The 22,437-nt window shown below is 40.0% G+C and overlaps 1 protein-coding gene across 2 annotated transcripts in view; it reads left to right on the top strand.

The window, feature by feature from the left end:
- Nucleotides 1-13,907, top strand: part of LOC132816333 (progesterone receptor-like) — a 335,587-nt gene extending 321,680 nt beyond the window's left edge. For both annotated transcript variants that reach the window (XM_060825767.1, XM_060825766.1), the window contains 2 exons: nt 10,817-10,974; nt 13,682-13,907. In XM_060825767.1, the coding sequence (XP_060681750.1) occupies nt 10,817-10,974; nt 13,682-13,837 (314 nt within the window). In that variant the 3' untranslated portion in view covers nt 13,838-13,907. The remainder of the gene's footprint in view (nt 1-10,816; nt 10,975-13,681) is intronic.
- Nucleotides 13,908-22,437: the final 8,530 nt, after the last annotated feature.

The following is a 22,437-nucleotide window of genomic DNA, read 5'->3' as shown; positions in this document are numbered from 1 at the left end:
CTAAAGAATCTACCCCTAAAGTCTGTCCTATATCTACCACCCCTTAATTTAAAGCTATGCCCCCTCGTAATATCTGACTCCATATGTGGAAAAAGGTTCTCATGGTCAACCCTATCTAAACCCCTAATCATCTTGTACACCTCTATCTAGTCACCCCTAAACCTTCTTTTCTCCAATGAAAACAGCCCCAAGTGCCTCAGCCTTTCCTCATACCATCTTCCTACCGTACCAGGCAACATCCTGGTAAAGTTGAAAATTTGTTGCTGGTTAAAGCACAGCAGGTCAGGCAGCATCCAAGGAATAGGAAATTCGACGTTTCGGGCATAAGCCCTTCATCAGGAATGAGGAGAGTGTGCCAGGCAGGCTAAGATAAAAGGTAGGGAGGGGGGACTTGGGGGATGGGCGATGGAGATGTGATAGGTGGAAGGAGGTCAAGGTGAGGGTGATAGGCCGGAGTGGGGTGGGGGCGGAGAGGTTAGAAAGAAGATTGCAGGTTAGGAGGGCGGTGCTGAGTTGAGGGAACTGACTGAGACAAGGTGGGGGGAGGGGAAATGAGGAAACTGGAGAAATCTGAGTTCATCCCTTGTGGTTGGAGGGTTCCCAGGCGGAAGATGAGGCGCTCTTCCTCCAACCGTCGTGTTGTTATGTTTTGCCGGTGGAGGAGTCCAAGGACCTGCATGTCCTCGGTGGAGTGGGAGGGAGAGTTAAAGTGTTGAGCCACGGGGTGGTTGGGTTGGTTGGTCCGGGCGTGTTCTCTGAAGCGTTCCGCAAGTAAGCGGCCCGTCTCCCCAATGTAGAGGAGGCCACATCGGGTGCAGCGGATGCAATAGATGATGTGTGTGGAGGTGCAGGTGAACTTGTGGCGGATATGGAAGGATCCCTTGGGGCCTTGGAAGGAAGTGAGGGAGGAGCTGTGGGCGCAAGTTTTGCATTTCCTGCGGTTGCAGGGGAAGGTGCCGGGAGTGGAGGTTGGGTTGGTGGGGCGTGTGGACCTGACGAGGGAGTCACGAAGGGAGTGGTCTTTGCGGAACGCTGATAGGGGAGGGGAGGGAAATATATCCCTGGTGGTGGGGTCCGTTTGGAGGTGGCGGAAATGACGGCGGATGATACGTTGTATACGGAGGTTGGTGGGGTAGTAGGTGAGAACCAGTGGGGTTCTGTCTTGGTGGCGGTTGGAGGAGTGGGGCTCAAGGGCAGAGGAGCGGGAAGTGGAGGAGATGCGGTGGAGGGCATCGTCGATCACGTTTGGGGGGAATCTGCGGTCCCTGAAGAAGGAGGCCATTTGGGCTGTGCGGTGTTGGAACTGGTCCTCCTGGGAGCAGATGCGGCGGAGACGAAGGAATTGGGAATATGGGATGGAGTTTTTACAGGGGGCAGGGTGGGAGGAGGTGTAGCCCAGGTAGCTGTGGGAGTCAGTCGGTTTATAGTAGATGTCTGTGTTGAGTCGGTCGCCTGAGATAGAAATGGAAAGGTCTAGGAAGGGGAGGGAGGAGTCTGAGACAGTCCAGGTGAATTTGAGGTCGGGATGGAAGGTGTTGGTAAAGTAAAGTAAAGTAAAAGTAAACCTCCTCTGCACCCGTTCCAGTGCCTCCACATCCTTCCGATAGTATGGCGACCAAAACTGCACACAATACTCCAGATGAGGCCGCACCAGAGTCTTATACAACTGCAACATGACCTCAGGACTCCGGAACTCAATTCCTCTACCAATAAAAGCCAGTACACCATAAGCTATTTAAGCTACTGCTGGATAGGCACATCGAAGATAATACAATGAACGGTATATGGGTTAGTCTGATCTTACAGTAGGATAAAAGGTTGGCACAGGCCAAAGGACCTGTGCTGTGCTGTACTGTTCTATGTTCTATGAAGCATTCAAGTAAGCAATGGATTCTGCATATTTCAATCCACCCTGCTATGTGCATTAGATTATAAGGATCAGGCAGGCATTTCATGTCTCCCAATACAGGCCAAAAAAAATCTGGAGAATTGGTACAATCTTGTCTTTTCTATTTCGCAATGTGATTCTAACATTCTCCCAGCAGGTTCTTAGATGGAGTCTAACAGAAGCTCTAAATATTTTTGCGTCTACTATTACAAATTCAGTCAGAATTGTAGAAATATCTTAAATTTGTTAATAGATATTTTAAAACAATTATCTTTACTTAATGGATAATGTAGCAAGCAGGGAATTGCAATGGGCATTGGGATTGCCTGAAGTAAAGTTGGATAGGCAGAGACTGACCTTAGTGATTTTGGATTCTGACGGTGCTAAAGACATATTCGCCTCCTCTGATTTTGTTTGTTCTTATAATGACCACTTCTAGTTCCTATAATATCTTCCACACTTCCTACTCACCTCTGGCTCTAGTTTTCATGCAGAAAGATATTGAATGTGAGGGGTTAATCACTGTCCCAGTCAATGTCATTCAGGGAGGCCTCCTTCAATGGCTTACCCAATGCTTGAGAAGGTTCACTGCAACTCAATCTGTATAAACATTAATCTTTCTAACAGACTTCCTTCACAAACTATGTCACATACAATGCAATGTCAGAAATGTTAATCTGTAATATTTACCCAATTATTAATGTCTGATATTTTAATCTGAGTCAATAAAATCTCTCATAGTCTGAGTGGGCAAAAGTTAAGAGGAGATATATTAAGAAAGCATGATTAGAGATGTTTCACATGAAAATAATGTCAACAGGGTAAATAAAGAGAAAATAAAGCAAACTGAGGATGCTGGAAATCCAAAATAAAAACAGAAATTGCTGGAGAAATGCAGCAGGTCTGGCAGCAGCTGTGCAGAGAAAGCAGAATTAATGTTTTGGGTCCAATCTGTTCTGATGAAGGGTCACCACACCACACCAACACATTAATTCTGTTTTCTCACCACAGATGCTGACGGCAATTTCTGTTTTTGTTTCGGATTTCCAGCATTAACAGTACTTTTATGTTTTTGTTTAATCCACAATGTCTTGCATGTCCATGTTGCTGCTCAGGCCTGTTTTCTCAATTATGGAATGGCTTTTCTGAAGTTCGATTGGAGACCTTGAAGCATAATTGGCTGATCTTCTTTTACAATGCTGCAAATGCTGCATTCATTGCTTTTGTTGTTGGAAATTGTGGATTGTCATGTGCTAATGCACCTGAAGAAATTGAATGAATTTTTAATTTTTTCAAAGAGTTTTGTTGATCAACATTCCTGCATCAGTGCTGGCTTTGACTCAGCACCTGTCCTAATGTCTTGATGATTAATGATAAGTTAGAAATGAATGATTCCTAGTCTTTGCAACTCTTGGTTTTTCTATCTTTGATGTTTCTGTTGTCTCTTTAGAAAAATATTCTTGAGTTAAGGAAATTCTCTAATCCCTCTTTACTTTTTGAGGATTATTAACCTTTAGTCTATGGATTTCACTATAATCAAAGACCTTGAGAATTGATTTTCTAGATTTATACTTGTATCAGCCTGCCTCTTACAATGCTTTCAGAATATCCTTAACTCCATGACAGTGCACCTCCTCTGTCGAACCAGGTATGAGTTATCTCCCATGTGGCAAATTATTCTGTCCTTTCCTAGGAGTTTTGTAATAGTAACTTAAAACATTTCAGCTGCTGATGCTATTCCAAATACAGATTATTGAACCAATAGTGGCCAGAGGTATTTTAAAATAGTTAACAACCTTGATTCCTGGCCCAAAGATACTAGCCAGAATTTATTGGTTGCATCTAACTTAGTGATCAATGTGCTCTTCACCAATTTAACTGAGCGGCCAGCATAGTGGCCCAACAGTTAGCACTGCTGCCTCACAGCACCAGGGACCTGGGTTCGATTCCACCTTCAGGCAACTGTCTGTGTGGAGTTTGCACATTCTCCCTATGTCTGTGCGGGTTTCCTCCTACAGTCTAAAGACTCTCACTGCACCCCCCAGGTCATGTCCTCTGCCCTGAAGCTCTTCAGCCACGTCCTGAAACAGACTCGCTACCACAGCCACATCTACCATTGCAAATTCATCTGCACCTCCACATACATCATTTACTGTATCCGCTGCACCCAATATAGTTTCCTCTATATTGGGGAGACAGGCCGCCTACTTGCGGAACGTTTCGGGGAACACCTCTGGGACACCCGCACCAACCAACCCAACCGCCCCATGGCTGAACACTTTAACTCCCCCTCCCACTCCACCAAGGACATGCAGGTCCTTGGACTCCTCCATCGCCAGACCATGGCAACACGACGCCTGGAGGAAGAACGCCTCATCTTCCTCCTAGGAAACCTCCAACCACACGAGGTGAATGTAGATTTCTCCAGCTTCCTCATTTCCCCTCCCCCCACCTTATCTCAGTCCCAACCCTCAGACTCAGCACCGCCCTCTTGACCTGCAATCTTCTTCCCGACCTCTCCGCCCCCACCCCCTCTCCGGCCTATCACCCTCACCCTCACCTCCTTCTACCTATCGTATTCCCAGCGCCCCTCCCCCCCTACCTTTTATCACAGCCCGCTTGGCACACCAGCCTCATTCCTGAAGAAGGTCTTATGCCCGAAACATCGATTCTTCTGCTCCTCGGATGCTGCCTGGCCTGCTGTGTTTTTCCAGCACCACATTTTTCAACTCTGGTCTCCAGCATCTGCAGTCCTCACTTTCTCCTAGTCTAAAGACAAGCAAGTTGGGCAGATTGTCCATGATAAATTGCCCATAGATTCAAGGGATGTACAGGCTAGGTAGACTAGCCATGGGGAATGTAGGGATATGGTAGGGGGTGGGTCTGGGGGGATACACTTTGGAAGGCCAATGTGGACTCAATTGGCTGAATGGCCTGCTTCCACTCTGTATGGATTCTATGATCATCAACTAATGACATTGGATGGGTATACCTGTACAGGCTTGTTAGTCAGGTCTCTGCAGGTTCTGATATTCTCATTTGGTTTATAAGTAGTGACCACACTTCAGCACTATTTTGTAAGCACGCTGATTAATGAAGTTAACTGCTGTTACTGCATTCTTTCAATTTCTGCTTACCCTTTATGTATTGGAGTGTGGTACCTTTCTTCGAGTAAATACACAAATTGGAATTGCATTTGGCTGCTGTGTTCTTCAATATTTATATTTCAGCTTATGCAGGCGAGTAAATATATTGGGGAAAACTCTTCTCTACATTCTATATTGTTGTCTTCCTTTGCAAGTTTGTCTATTTTCATGATCAGTATTATTCTGGAGCATCTTGATTCTACAAGATATAAAGTGGTTCTGTTATTTCCCTGAATTTATAGTTTACCTTTCCCACAATCTGATCTTTGACTTGCAAATTATTTCCTCCTGGGTCTTGCATTTTGATTGAAGAATGGTTTAATTTGAGATGTTTTATAATCATTTTACATTCCGATGTTTACCCTGTGCTGGTATCTATTTAAAACACAATAGGATGCCCCTTGAAATAATAAATAACGGCTAGTAAATAGCCATTGATGTCTCCTCAGATGTTTAATTTCTCATTCATCTTGAACTTGTTTCTATCTTAAAAGCTATTTTCATTACTCACACATTGAGAATGACAACATCTCTTTAAAATGATGACTTTTATCACAGCTGTTACATCCCACTTCCCCTGTAGGAAATCACAGTGATATATCTTGCTCCAAGCACATATGAAACATTTGAAAATGACTGCCTGTGTGCTTTTAGGACTTTTATTGAGCATTTGCTTTGGTACATCTTCTATTTTCAGGTCTACATTGTGGACTGACTCACTTTGCTTCTTCCATAGAGTTCGGTCTCACCTTATCCTATTCCCCAGTTTGTCACCAGATTGTGGATAGTCTCACAAACCCTACCACCTTCGTGAGTTTCGGGTGCTCTTTGGACTATAAAAAAAACCTGAGAACTGGGTGCCCCATCCATCACACCAACCATGAGGTTGCATGTTAATTCATTCCCTAAATCATCACATGCACAATTTGCCAGCTAATCAATACAGGTTATTGGTTTCAATTGCACAAAGCAGCTTACTACCTGATTGTGCTGCTATTACTTCTGCAATCCTGAGACTATTTAATACTTATCAAAGGGTTTTCTCGGCTATTCTATATGTGCCCAAACTGAGACTTTCTACTCTCAGGAATAGCTCTGGAAGTGGTTCTATCCTCATAGCTGCTCAAAGCTCTGCTGCTCCACTACTGAATTGAGACACTAACTATGCTCCAAGATCACATTGCCTACTCACTGGTGAGTCAGTTTTTTTACCCCTGTTTTCCCCTCTTATTTGCAATTGTAGTTTAATTATGTTTTTTTCCACCCTTGTCACCCATCTTTTAGTTCAGGTTGCTTTTGGGTTCTTCTGCATAACAGTTTGATTGTCCATGTTATTGCCTTACTGCCACCATGTCTTCAGGTCAGTGTTATGGGGATCTGATTGTCCCATAAATAATTCTGCAGTAGCCTGTATGGAGTTTAACATAGCCTTTATTCACAAACTAACACCATATTCAGTCTACATTCAAATACAGCAAGATCTGCACAATACCCAGACAACAATGGGCTGACAAGTGGCAAGTAACATTTGTGTAATTCAAATACCAGGCAATGAACATCTCCAATAAGAGACAATCTCATCACCGTCCTTTAAGATTCAATGGTATCACCATCGCTAACACCTCACTATCAACATCTTTTGAGATTACCATTGACAAGAAACTCAACTGGACCCCTCACATAAAAGCAGTGGATGCGCGAGCAGGTCAGAGACTGGGAATATTGCAACAATAAAGTCACCTCCTGACTCCCCAAAGCCTGTTCTCATCTACAAGGCACAAGTCAGGAACCTGATCAAATGCTCCCCACTTGCCTGGATGAGTTCACCTCCAACAACACTCAAGAAGCTTGATATCATCCAAAGGAAAGCAATCAGCCTGATTGGCACTGCATCCACAAGTATCCACTCCCTCCACCACTGACTCTCAGTAGCTGCAATGTGTACTATCTGCAAGGTGATCTGCAGAAATTCATCAAAGATCCTCAGACAGCACCTTCCAAACACATGACCACTTCCATCTAGAAGGACAAAGGCAGCAGGGACAGGGGAACACTACCACCTGCAATTTCCCCTCCAAATCACTCACTACCCTGACTTGGAAATATAGTGTTGCTCTTTCACTGTCACCGGGTCAAAATCCTGTAATTCCCTCCCTAAGGGCATTGTGGGTCTACCTACAGCACATGGACTGCAGCGGTTCAAGAAGTTAGCTCACCACCACCTTTTAAAGGTTGCAACTAGAGACAAGCATTAAATACTGGCCAGTCAGTGGCATCCACATCCCACAACTGAATAAAATAAAAAAATGATCTACTGTAGCTCAGGTAATCTCCACCTTGGCATCAGCCTCCAGTTCTGTCTTAATCTCATGATGTTTCATCATGATCCTGTAGCCTCACACTGTGGAACAATTACTTCACAGGTACTAGTAAACTGCAGACCCCCAGAACTGGAGAAATAAAGTAGAGGATGAGAAGGACTATGTGGAGGCAGCAAAGGCGGGAAATTGGAAATAACACCTTTTATGGGCTAGGAGTAAGTAGTAAAATGTGTGTTTATTCATCTCAGTATGTGTCAAGAGGAGTGCAGGCTGAGCATACTGCATCCGACCCAACTTGTAAGGGCAGACTTTGCATGTTAAGCAGCCTCACCATCTTTTGATGTTTTAATGTATCGCTAATCAGGAGAAAGCATTGACAAGGATTTTTTATACAAACCTAAAGAACTATAGATGCTGTAAATCAGAAAGAAAAGCAGAAACTACTGGAAAGTTCAGCAGGTCTGGCAGCATCTATGGAGAGAAATCAGAGTTAATGTTTCAGTTTCCGTGACCTGTCCTCAGAACAGTTTAACTCAAAACATTAACTCTGATTTTTCTCCCCAGATACTGCCAGACCTGCTGAGTTTTTCCAGCAATTTTTATTTTTGTAACCATTTTTTCCTCATGAAGAACATTGAAAAGTATTAGTTTTGATCACTTAGTGTGGTACTAGTGGTCATATGAAGTTGAAAATTTCTATTGGTAGAGTTTTGTCTCCATCCCAGCCTGAATTTCAGTGGTTACCATTGAAATACTTTTCATGGAATGCAGGGGTCTTCGACATGTTATACAAAATATATTGCAATTATCCAAATCATGGAAGTTTAACTTGCATGGAATTGTCTATTAATAATATTTCATGACATGGTGTAATGGATATTGAAAAGCTGATAGAAATGACAACAATATTCTTTTTAATATACACTCATGGAACATTAGTTTGTTGGCTGAATCACCATTGATTGTCCAGTCCTAATTTCTCTTCAGAAGGTGGTGGTGAAGTGCTACAGTCCATCTGGTTAGGAATACACAAAACGCTATTAGGGGCGGAATTCCAGGATTTTGACCCAGCGACATTCAAGGAACTGTGATGTATTTCCAAGTCAGGATGGTGAGTGGCTTGGAGGGAAACTTGCAGGGGATGGTGTTCCCATGTACCTCTGCCCTTGTCCTTCTAGATGGAAGTGGCCATGAGTTTGGAAGCTGTTTTCTAAGGATCTTTGGTGAATTTCTGCAGTGCATCTTGTAGATAGTACACACTGCTGCTACTGAGCATCGGGGGTGGGTGGAATGGATGCCTGTGGTTGTGGTGCCAATCAAGCAGGCTGCTTTGTTTGGAATAATGTCAAGTTTATTGAGTGTTGTTGGAGCTGCACTCATCCAGGCAAGTGGGGAGTATCCATCACGCTTCTGACTTGTGTCTTGTTGATGGTGGACAGGCTTTGGGGAGTCAGGAGATGAGTTACTCATTACGGGTGAGTTATTTGCTATCATTTAACATTAAACTAATTTATACAATATGACAGCCCGTTCAGTATCTTTATAATCGGCAGTAGAATGGTGGAATGTGAGAAATACCACAATGATTCAGCAGCCATAACAAAGACTGTACTGTATGTGGTATGTTTTCTCTTATGCACAAAGATAAAAAAGATGTTCTTCTTAAAATGACCATACAGAGACAATATTCAGGCTTCTGGTTTAGCAGGATGTCTTATTTATCAACTGTTTATTGTGAACTCAAGAGTACGTCACATGTAATTTCCCAACCAAGTAATTGGGTAGAATGTTGTACTCAGTTATGCTTAAATTTCCAATAGATGCTGCTGATTGGTGAGATTCCCTAATAGCTGTTGTAAACTGGGAAATCATCCCTTATCAACTGATAATGTGTTGTTAAATGAATGTGTTATAAAGTAAGCTTGAGGGAGCTAAGGCTTTTCTCACTGGAGTGAAGAAGGATGAGAGGTGACGAGAGAAGTGTACAAAATGAAGAAAGGCATAGATAGAGTGGGTAGCCAGAGGCCTTTTTCCCAGGGTGGAAATGTCTATCATGAGGCGACATAATTTTAAAGTAATTGGAGGAAGGTTCAGGGGAGATGTCAGAGGTAAGTACATTACACAGAGAGTGGTGGGTGTATGGAATGTGCTGCCATTGTGGTAGTAGAGTCAGATACATTAGGGACATTTAAACGACTCTTGGATAGACACATGGAAGACAGTATAATAAAGGGTATGTAGGTTAATTTAATCTTAGAGTAGGATAAAAGGTCGGCACAACATCAAGGGTCAAAAGGCCAGTACTGTGCTGTACTGTTCCATGTCCTACGTTTATTTAAGTGTAAACACTGTTTAAAGCAAATTCCTCAATAAGTTGGCAGCAAATTAGAAACAATGGGACTGAAAAAAATCTCTCAAAATTGAACCTGGTGTCGGTGGGAATGCACAAGGGCTTGGAATGATTGTTCTGTTCCTCCAAAAGGAATACGCATCGTAGCTGTACAAAATTGCTGAGATTTTGGATTATTCCAGCAAATGCCTATTGAGTTGATCAACGTCATGCAATTTTGGGCTAGGTTTATATGGGATCTCCTCGACATATTCCACTCATCTGCCACTAAAAATCCAGGGAATGTGTCGATCATCCACAATTTTAAAGGTTGCCCCAGCAATTTAATGCTAGGAGAATTTTAATGGCACACTTCCACTCCTATCTTAGGAGGAAGGTCCACTTTAGAACTGTTACCAAACAGACTGGTTGGCAGTCTATAGTTTCAGCATTATCAGATGGAAACATTGTCCATTGCTGCAATGCAGTAGTTCCACCACACCAAGGAGGCCAGGAAATTCCGGAGGAAGAGGTCTTAGCAAGGTAAGTGAAGGACTGGGTTCAAGTAGAAATGGAGTAGTATTATCACTGGCATTGGGTCAAAATCCTGCAATTCTTCCACCCCCCATGGCATGGTGTGTCTACCTACAACATGTGAACAGTAGCAGTTCAAGAAGACAGCTCATCACCTTTTTAAGAGCAACTAGAGATGGTCAATTAAATGGTGACCAATCAGTGATGCTCATGTCTCATGAGTGAACAAAAATAAGGGAATGATCTTGGTAGGGAGAGCATGTCCAATGGCCTACTGGTCCCCACAGGAGGTCCTCTGTGCCTGACAGCAATTAGTGCAGCTAAAGCTGTTGGACCTTCTGAATGAGTGGGTCTCCCCTCACTATGAGTAAAATACTGACAGTGACCAGAGAGCTGGGCATTCTGGGGCAGTCAACCAACACAACCTCAATCCCCATAACATTTCAGACAGGTAAGAGGCAGTCCAGTAGCTGGTAGTTGGGCAGACCATTGGATGTTTCCAGCTCCTTGCCATCACATCTGCTGTTGGGATTGTGTAAATCAAGCTGTTCATTTCATTCAGAAAAAAAATATGTTGGGATTGGGATTTGTTTTTCAGTTCCCTTGGAAGGCCTTAAGAGCCAATCTTACTTTGATGAGATGCGGAGAGACTACATTAGAGAGCTGAGTAGAGCCATTAACTTGCAGGAGAAAGGTGCACAGAGCAACTCTCAACGCCTTTACCAGCTGACTAAACTCATGGACTCGATGCATGAAGTAGGTGTGGTTATTTTAATTTGATATTTCTTTAATAGGTAGTTCTCTTGGTCAGTGAGGATTATTAACCAAGTGTCACATGCGATATGTTGAATGGATTATTAATTAATTTTACCAACAGATCTTGAACAAAGCTCCTCTGTCAGCCAATAATTAGTGATCTTTCTCCAGGGGTAGGTGGTGGTCTCAATAGTGCAATGAATAAAATCAAATTCTCAATGTGAGAATAATCTGTTCAGTGTTTCTCTTACCAACATCACAAGCACCCCCTCCCCTCTACCTTACAATTCTCTCCAGCAGTTTTCTCATCTCCTCAAAATCTGAAGCAGTGAGTGTTTCCTCAATGATAGTTCCCAGAGCAACTTCTGATAAGTCATCCAATGTTTTCTGTCTGAGTCTGCAGTGTCAGCAGGTGATTGTGCTCATAGTCAAGCTCCCTCCAGTGCTTGCCTGAGTTATTTAATCCCTCCATTCAACAGAGATCTCATGAGAGAAATGAAATCACAATTAACACAAATAATTTTCCCTTTTCTCACCTGGTATTGTAATGTTCTTACAACCACGATGACTAAGATCAGCAAATTCCACACCAACTGAGGATTGAGTTCCTGTTCCACTTGACACAGCTACTCACTTGCTTTATTGTTTTACATATTGGATAAAACATACTTTGCCAATATTTTTTCATGTTAATTATAATTCATTTAACTTATACAAAAGTTGAAAGACTGATTGGATTAAATTGCCTCAACTTTTACCATGTACAGTTATATCTGGATTTCACTCACCCTTTAGCACCCTCTGCAAAAAAAAATGCAGACTGAGGCAGCTTGGAAATGAGGATTTGGTGCACAACTCCATTCATTGATATTTTTACTCTTTGCCATCTGTTTTGCTATAACAGGTGTTTCTTCAACGTAAATTGGCTTTAACATGATTGCATATTTTAGACCCTTGTTTGCAGAATGCGAACTTTTCTTACCTGTACTGGCTACAACGTGATTCCCGTCCCATTAGTTTAAATGCCATGGCTATTGCACGATTTTCTTATAACATGAGATTGCATGAGAACAGGACTATCACTTAATGTCAGAACTAAATGTACTCCTTACTGAAAGAAATAGTATCAGAAATAATTGTTGCTTGCAACCAGATGGCAAATGTTTTACATGTTCATGTGACTTTCATCTACTCATTATTGTATGGACATATAAGGCAAAACATTAATAGTCATAGGAGACAAAGAGTAACAGTAAAATAGTGTTTTTTCTGATGGGGATTTGTAACAGTGATGTTCCACAGGGGTCAGTGCTCGGATCCCAGTTGTTCATAACATACATAAATAATTCCGAGGAGAATGTAGATTTTGGGAACTGTGGATAATGAGGAGAATTGCATGAGGATACAGCAGGATATAGATAGGTTGGAGACTTGGGTGGAGAAATGGCAGGTGGAAGTTAATCTAGACAAATGTAAGATGAAGCATTTTGGAAAATCTAATTCAGGAGGGAAATCTACAGTAAATGACAGAGCACTTTGTAATGCCAACATACAGGGGGAGCTGAAAATGTGTTGCTGGTTAAAGCACAGCAGGTCAGGCAGCATCCAAGGAACAGGAAATTCGACGTTTTGGGCCGGAGCCCTTCATCAGGAATGAGTCATTCATTCCTGATGAAGGGCTCCGGCCCGAAACGTCAAATTTCCTGTTCCTTGGATGCTGCCTGACCTGCTGTGCTTTAACCAGCAACACATTTTCAGCTCTGATCTCCAGCATCTGCAGACCTCACTTTTTACTCGAACATACAGGGGGAACCAAGCATACATGTGGCAACACAAGGAAGGGGATCAGGTGATCAGGAAGGCATATAGCATGCTTGCCTTCATCCGCCAGGGCACAGAGATTAAAAATTAGCAAGTCATATTGCAGCTGGTTAGAACTTTAGTTAGGTCACATTTGGAATATTCATAAAGTTGTGGTTGGTGCATGAACAGAAGAATATGGAGATTTTGGATAGGGTACAAAAACAATTTACCAAGGTATTGTCTGGTTTGGGGAGTATTAGCAATGAGGAGTAATTGGACAAACTTGGTTGGTTTTCACTTGAACAGCAAAGGATGGAAAGGCAACCTGATACAAATTTTAAAAAATAATGAGAGGTGTGATAGAACGGATAGTCAGAGTCTTGTTCCCAGGTAGAAATGCCAATTATTAGGGATCATAGGTTTAAGATAAAAGGGGGTAAGTTTCAAGAATATGTGAGAGGCAAGTTTCTTACACAGAGGATGGTAAGCGCCTACAATGTGTCACCAGAGCAAGTGGTAGAAGAGAATACAATAGCAACATTTAAGATGCACCTTGACCTGTTTATGAATAGGCAGGGAATAGAGGGATAAGGACTGCATAGAGGCAAAAGGTTTTTAGCTTAGAAAAGCATCTTGTGTTAGCACAGTCTTGGAGGGCGAAAGAGCCTGTTCCTGTGCTGTACTATTCTTTGTTTTCTTTGACTGATGTTTATAGTTAAATCACTAACAGCTAGGGAACCGATATTAGCCTGTATTAAGTTTTTGTCTTTGACATCAACGGAATTTCTATATGTATCGCTCATTATGTCCATTAGTATGTGATAGAAACCATGCAGAATATTGAAGTTTAACAGGTAAAGAAAACACAATCAAGCTTGGTAATTCCATTGTCTCTTTTCAATAGCTTGTCAAGAAACTACATCAGTTCTGCTTGAATACTTTTGTTCAGTCCCAGGCACTGAGTGTGGAATTTCCAGAGATGATGTCAGAGATTATAACAACGCAGTTACCCAAGATTCTGGCTGGCCTCGTGAAACCATTGCTCTTTCACAAGAAATGAGTAAATTTCATTCTGTGTTGAGTCTGATTGCCTTCATTTACAGGCAGCATTTTTCTGCATTATGCAAGTTGACAGCTTTATTCTATTTTTGTGACCATGACATTACCGCGAGTGAAGATTGTTTTCAAATTTATTATCGAAGAATTAGCAATGCTGTTTGGCCTACAGTTATAGTGGGAGTCCATTGCCATAGCTGCTCTATATGTTTTGTAAGCAATGAAATGTGAATTTAGGTCTTGTTGTTTAATGTGTAACTTCCAGATCAAATTGATTTTGTATCTTTTGGTACTTTCTGGTATTTTGTAACTATCAAAATATGTAAAGTTTCTGCATCGTCTATGATATGAAATGGAAATGCTTATGCTCTTCAGTTTGAAAGCTGCATAACCCCAAAATTTCTTTATTCATCATACTTCATATGGCATAAATTACATCAGCATTTTTATGTAGTTGTTTCAGTGAATTGTATGACCATCCTTCGCTGTGTCTGATCAGAAAACCTCCTTTGTTTTGTCTGTCCTATCACAACCATCATTTGTATCAGATGCTGAATCACTGCAAGAGATCAGCTTTACAAAGACGACTGTCACAAGCTTTTGTGTTTAATGATAAACAGTCTGTTAATATAGTTTGGGAATTTATAAGTCAAACTGACATTGTAAATCCTGCATTTACCTGCTCTCAACATTTGCACCTGATTCTCAATTCAACAAAATATGCAACTTTACAATATTGATACAACAGGTCAAGTAAACGGAGACTCTAACAAGCTTCAAGCTATAATGGCTGCAGATAAATCTCTACATATGAACAGCTATAAAAAACGGATCTTGTATCAATGTCAATGACCCTGTTTGTGAATTCCAGATCCAGTGCTTTTATTAGGGGCTAGATTAATCCATGTTGGTTAGAGACAAAAATAACTGCAGATGCTGGAATCCAAAATTGACCAGCAGGAGGCCAGAAGAACACAGCAAGCCAAACAGCATCAGAAGGTGGAGAGGTCAATCCTTCGGGTATAACCCTTCTACAGGATTGGGGATGGGGCTGGGTGTGGGCGGAGCTGCAGAAAAAAGGAGGAGGAGGGGACAGGGTACAACCTGGTTGGTCAATGGGAGAAATGACAGAGGTTCACCTGCCTCTTTTCCAACCTAGCTTTTTGCAACAGGTGCTCCCAGTGTGGTCTTCTCTACATCAGAGAGACCGAACATAAACTTAGGGAACAGCTCACTGAGCATCGCAGCCGAGTCTGCAGGGTCCGACCAGACCTCCCAGTCACTCTCCGCTTCAATTCCCCCAACCACTCCCTTTCTGGCATGACCATTCTTGGTCTCCTCCATTGCCAAAACAAACCACAGCTCCTATTGGAGGAACAACACCTTATCTTCCACTAGAGCACCCCACAGATCAAAGGAATCATTGAGTTCTCCAATTTCAAATAACCTCCCTCCAAATCCCCAACTGCTTTCTCAGCATCACCCCCCCCCCCTCCCTTCCACTGCTCCCTGACACCAACTGGATTCATTCCTCCCATTGAGCAACCAGGTTGTACCCTCTACCTGTCTTCACCTATCCCCATTTTAACAGTGTGCATCCACTTCCCCTTTATCTGCAGCTCCGCCTACCCCCACCCCCAGTCCTGAAGAAGGGTTACACCCAAAACACTGACTTCTCTACCTCCTGATGCTGCCTGGTTTGTTGTGTTCTTCCAGCCTCCTGCCTGTCTAAATTAATCTATGTGACAATACTGTGCTCTCCTGAATACCTTTCCCTGTTATAGCCAGTCACTGGGGTTCAGTTGGTTAATGTTGCTTCCATTAAAAGGTAACAGAGAGAATACAAAATTTATATTTTGTAGTGTTTTCTTCAGGGCCAGTCCTTATCTTTTGCTAATAATTATGACAAATATTCCTTTCTTAGTCAAAGAAACAAGTACATGCTTATCAACAAACCAAAAACTTGAACGCCAGATATTGTTACAATAATACAAAACAAAGAATTACGAATGCTGGAAATTATTAAAAAAAACAGAAATTGCCAGGAAAATTCAGCAGATCTGGCAGCATCTGTAGTGAGAAAACAGAGTTAATGCTTTGAGTGCAGTGATTGGTGAAGAGTCACCAGACTTCAAATATTAAGTCTGCTTTCTCTCCCCACAAATTTGCTAGACCTGCTGAGTTTCTCAAGCAATTTCAGCTTTTGTACCATATTGTGGCAATAGAGTTATTGCAGGGCTCACTTTGCAGTGTGGACAAAGTGAGGACTGCAGATGCTGGAGATCAGAGTCAAGAGTGTGGTGCTGGAAAAGCACAGCCGGTCAGGCAGCATCCAAGGAGCAGGAGAGTCTATGTTTCTGGTATAAGCCTTTCATCAGCCCTTCATTCCTGATGAAGAGCTTATGTCCGAAACATTGATTCTCCTGCTTGTCAGATGCTGCCTGACCTGCTGCATCTTTTCAGCACCACACACTCGACTCACGTTGCAATGTGCTGTATATGTTTGGGAATGTGTAAACCACAACATCTGCATAATTCCAAGCAGAAAAATTACTTATTGTGTTTTTTCATAATCCGGGAATTGAGTTCACTGCATACATGACATGGTCTGTAATCCTCTAAACACTGCCTGATAAGAGATTTAAACTGATCATTGCCTGATCACAACTGTAGGCAGTACATACTTAGAAACAGGAGACTCATGTAAAAGGCCCATGTGTTTTTGACGACCATAAAACTGAGAATGTAATGGCCTGTTACACTCAGCAGGAATGTAATCCTGACTCATGAAAAGGCACATTTTATCTTACTACAGCATGACTGTGTTGATTGGAACAAAGTTGTCTCCTCACTCTAGTGCCTGGCTCTGAGTTGGTTGGTCAGAGTCCATGTACTGTGCACATACAAATAAAGGGTGATTGGTGATAGGACACTGGCCTCTGTGCAGTTATTTCAGGAAAGAGGATGTCACCCCACCGACTGATTAAAGGCACCACCTAAATCACGCTATGTTCTGGCCCGGACTTCTCAGGGAGAGTCTTATTTTCGATTCAATTTTGGAAAATTGAGCAGATGTAATTTTTCATGTCGATGATGTCTCAGAAGAAAACCAATGGTCACCCAAGTTAAGAAATGAGGTTTGGCAAATTGGATCTTAACTTTGGTGCATGTCTTCTGGATGAACTAATTTACCAGGCAAAGAAAAAAATTAGATTCAATCTTCAAAACCAGCCAAGCTAAAAGAATGCTGCAGAGAGTAACATTCAGACTAGTTGAAGAGAATTTCACTATCTATAATCAAAATTGTGTTCAATCAGGTAGCCAATCACCTGATTTGCCTCTTATTTCCTAGATATCTGCTCTTTCTTATCATGCATTCCCTTCAAGGACACAAAGAGAATTGCTGGCTGTATTTCCAACAGATTAAACAGATACACAACAGTTTGTCAGCCTACTCCAGAGACATTATGGATAATATCTGCTGTGTACAACACACGTCACTTCAGAATAAATATTTCCCTCCTTGCTGAGGGAAATTCCCGGTAACCATTACATTTAAACATTATTCTAGTTGCACAAGGTTTTTGATTTGCATTGTTCAGCTCTTATTGAATTTTCAGTTCAAGGTTAGTAACTATCCGAGAGACCTTGTTGATGGCCACGATTCCTTGCAATTTATAATCAATCCCCAGGTTATAAATTCACATTTAAACCAACTATATTAATGTTCAGGAAATATCTGGGTGTAAAGGAGCTAAACTACTTTTAAAATTCACCATTTTATCAAAATCATTGACGTACATAACATTTTGTTATGTATACTATATTATTGATTCTACAGCATCATATTAGTAATTTGGCAACATAGTGCCTCAAAAGTTCCTTTTATAAAGCAACATTAAACTGAGTCTTGATGCATATCAGGTCTAGGTGTAAGTCTTTCCTGATTATGTACAAGATACAAAATTTCATTGGACAGGTAGGAGGCATGCTGCAATTGGTATCTTTGGCCTGAGTTAGTCAATAAGAACAAGGGAGCATTACTGCTCAGTGATCCTTCCTTTGAAATGCCCTTGCATGAAAATTGGATGAGTACAGGGTTTTGTTGTTTGGGTTGACCTATGCCATTCCCTCTTCTCACTCCTTCTCTATGAATTGAATGCGTACCCGCCGGCAAGTCTCAGGAATAATTATTTGGTCAAAAGGGTAGCTCTTCAAGCAAGTCAGTACAAGTTCAAAAACGCAGGTTGAGCTCATGGGAAAATTGGCAATGAAAACTAAATTATAATACCTATAATCGTTTGTCTGATGATCTGAATTCATATTTAAATCATCCCATGGTGACAGCCACACAATTACTAGAAGCAAATTGCAAAATGGGGCATATGTGAGGCAGGGAGAGAGGGAGAAGGATTGAGATTACATAGTTTTCAAAAGAAATGATGACATAGTTCAGAAGCTCTGAAGCTTGTTACCTTGATCACAATATAAATTATGTTATATTCAAGACCAGAATGTTGTCATTGATGGAATTGGTTCAAGTTTTATCACAAGAAATATCTTTATATTTAGGATAATTCTGTATCCTAAAGATGCAAATAGAGTTCTTAAAAACTTCTTGATCAAGAAGTGCTAACTAAAACCAAAAACCATGATTTACAGTTATCTGTACCCCAAAGCTCTGTTGATAAAAGTAGCATCTTTCCATCTCATTATGTCATCTTTCCACATGCATCCATAATCGACCTGTGACTGCCATTGGTTCACATAACATGGAAGAGAGTGCTGTTTCTGTTTCTCATCTTAGCACATACATGCTGCTCAAGCAACACAATATTATCTAATTTGACGTGTGATTTCTCATTGATTCTGTCTATGAAAAGCATAAACATAACTTCTGAAAGCCAGCAAAATTAATTTGGCAATGATGCAATGAACTCTGCTCTGACAATGGTTTCTTCCTCTTCCATGTAAGGTCACCATGGCATGGACAGTTAACATGATTTTGATTTTGGCTTAGTAAGAAACGTTGTTGAAATAAAGTTATATTCCACATACCATATAATATTACTCTGTTTCACTGTCAATGGCTTTGTTGGAAAGATGTTGGGAAATAGAAAGGGGGGCATCAACACTGATGACATGTCTATCTTGAATTTGGGTTTAGCATTAATCTGCTCTTATGTGGTCATATTTTATCATGTCCAAATGTTCAGAATTCAGAATGTTCATACCATTATATGAAATAAGCTTCAATTTTTTTTAGATTTCTCTCATTGTCAGGCTTTTGAATTTATTGACGCACTTTCAAACATTTCTAAAATTCAATTAGAAGAGGTTTTATTTAGTTGTAGTTTTGCTTCAGCATGGCAAATGGAATACAGCTTTCAACCCATTCTTATTTATTAGAGTGAAACAAAATAGTCTCGCCTTGATCACATGAAGACACAACACAAAAATCAATAGCTTGTAAAAGCCAGAGGGTTTTTCTTATGAAATCAGGGAAGAGTTTTTGAAGGAACAGTTATTCCTCGGTTTTTCTCGATTCTTCACTTTTGGTATGTGGAGACTAACGTCACTCAGATAATTGTTGACTCCAAAATTTAACCATGAGTAGCTTAAACATGGAACCGTATGAAATCACAGGATATCAATTTCCTTTCTGCCTCAATATTTGTGTAAGTTTATACTTCTGTTCAGCAACAAAGGAATTTGAAATGAGCATGTTAGACATTTATATGATATCTGACAGTGAAATTTTAATTCCTACATTATTCCCAAGATAGTTTGAACTTTCAAAGCCTCTAATTCAATTTAATAAATGTAATAAAGAGCTTTTTTATGATATTTTCCTTGAAGTTCTGTCAATTAGGAACTAAGTTCCCAGGTGTGCTCATGCTTAAACCAACAATGGTTATTCAGCAGCTTGAGCAGTAAACCTGAAGACCAATTGTATAATACTGCAGTTATGTAATCAAAGCATATATTCAAATGCTTGTATTTATTTGGTGAAATACATTTGAATTATAAGCAAAGATTAGGCATAAGTTAAAGTATTGAACTAAAGAAATTGAAATGACAATTTATGCTGTCTCTGGTTTCAATCATGTACCATTTTTGTTCACTATTTATAATCATGCTTTTAATTTTGAAAAATTTAAAAAAAATAAAGAAAATTGTGGGATCATGCAGCTTTACAATTAATATATTATGAAAATTATTAGACTTAATACCTTAGCAGAAGAATATGGGAATGATTGATCATTGACATTGTTATAGCTCTTAAATATCAGGCCAAAAGGAAATAGGTTATTTGACCAAGTACATAGACATTGATTACCAAAGTATCTGACCCTGCACTTTTTATTCTCTCAAAATCAAAGCCATTGAATGCATGACAGACACAATCTGCACACCACGCTAGAAAAGTGAGCAAATCACTAAGTTGCAGATTCTGCACAGATTGACATTACAGGACCAATGGTGCAACAATACCTTAACTCATCATAAAATGACAACTTTATCTACTAAGACACAAGTTTTAATTGTTTAACAACATCTTAACTGTAGAAATATGGGAAATACATTAGGGATGCAAGAAAATCATCACTGGCGATGATTTATTGGATGTTACATTTTAGAAAACAACTTCAGAAAATCATTCTTACAATTTCAATGAATTATAGGAACTGCACAGAATTTTTTTTCAATCATCAATTTCTTTTTTTATAAGATGAAATCTTTTGCCAAAATTAGATACTAATTAGGTTCACATATTTTGAAAGCATTAACTAAACTGACGTGAGTTTAAATCAATTATATCAAACGTTTGTAATTGAAATTTCTTAAACCAGCCTGAAAGGAAAATAAAATGAATTGCCATTGAATTATTTGACCAAATTATTTCCTGACCTGCTAATTAGTTCAGAAGAAATAGGCTTAACTGTAACCAAGATGACAAACACTTTAAAACTAAAATGGAAGAACTGTAGGAAGATAAAAGTATGTGTAAATTTGTAAACATTTTCCACATCTGTACTTCCCTTGCACAAAAAAAACAAAAATGTTAATTTAAATGCAAAATTTTACAGTTTTGGCAAAATAATTTATAATAATATCATAAGTTTAATGACAAAAATATCTGGTATCAACCTTGAATGTACACTGTTTTAACCAGTATCTTTTTTTAAAGTTGAACTGTGTTTTAAAAATGCTACTTCTTTATTTGACCAATTAAAAACATATTTTAGCTTTGTTCCTTTCGTATCTCAGAAGACTTCAAAATAACAGAAATATTTATCATTCCAACATGATGTAGAATAAAAAGTAATGCCATCAGACACTGGAGCAATATTTCCATTGGGCACAAGACCCAGCAAGTATACTTTCTCCATCTGCCATATAATTGACAAAATTGGTTGGTTCTTCTACAGGGAAGATTTTGACTCCTTATTGAACAACTATAACGAGTTAAAATTGATGTTAGCACAAGCTGGGCATATGCATTCTCAGTAAATCTTTAGCAAAGTAAAGCTAAAAATGTAATATTATTCAACACAAGACACAGATATGAATAGTAGTTTTAACAGAGTATTACATCTCAATGGTCAAATTATATAAAAACGTGTGAATGGAAATTCTCATCTCTTCACAGATACATTTTAATTAGTTGCAAGTTAAAAATACTTATTTGGTGTAGAGAAGTTGTAAATAATCAATATTTTTGCTCAGTAAATGTAACTGCCTCATTTATCCAAAAACACTATGGGGTAAGAACATGAGACTTGAAAGCAATCCTATTTTTAAACAAGCTTTTGCATGCAATGGTGATAAGGAATCTGTTGTGACACCGTTGCACCGAAATTGATGTCTATGACAATGAAAGCATAAGCATTTCTGTGATTTTCCAGGATATAGGAATGTAGCTGAAATGGTTCCTGCAGTTAACTAAATCAGCGATCATTAGGATTCAGATCAGTTCAATTGTCCAGTTTTCAATTCAAAAGGTGTTCCTTTACTTTTGAATTCTCTTTTGCATTATGTTTATGCTCTATTTTTGATCTGATCAATGTAAAAATACAATCTGTGTATACCAATTTCATAACATTATTTGCAATAAAGCAGATTGTCGTTCTTATACGCTAGTGAATCTATTTGTGATGCTATAATACCTTTCATTCAACTAGTTTAGCAATATGGTTAACATAATGTGCTGGACATTGGATAGAATTGAACCAATTAGATGTCTTTTTTTTGTACAATTTCGACCACAGTAGGAATAAAATAATCAATTCAAATTTGAAGTTGACTCCCCAACAATTGGCCCTCAAATTAGCAACAAATGTAAGAGCACCTGCAATATTTTGATGAAAAGCATTTCACCCATTGAAGTGTAACTGTTTGCAGTGCTGGTATTATCAGGTGCATGCATTTTCAAAGAATGATTAAGGCAGATAATAAATTTATACTGGCAATTATGTCTATGATCTGAGTTGTTGCCAAATCTTCATTTACATTATCCACCCAGCTGTTCATTTGACTTTAATAGTGCTATTTTATTGTGTGCTGTAACTCGATTCCATGCTGTTCTGACACATTTAAAAA

Source organism: Hemiscyllium ocellatum, chromosome 6 (genome assembly GCF_020745735.1).
Source record: "Hemiscyllium ocellatum isolate sHemOce1 chromosome 6, sHemOce1.pat.X.cur, whole genome shotgun sequence".
Lineage (NCBI taxonomy): Eukaryota > Metazoa > Chordata > Chondrichthyes > Orectolobiformes > Hemiscylliidae > Hemiscyllium > Hemiscyllium ocellatum.
Note: the sequence above shows the minus strand (reverse complement) of the source record. Positions and strands in the feature narration are given on the sequence as shown.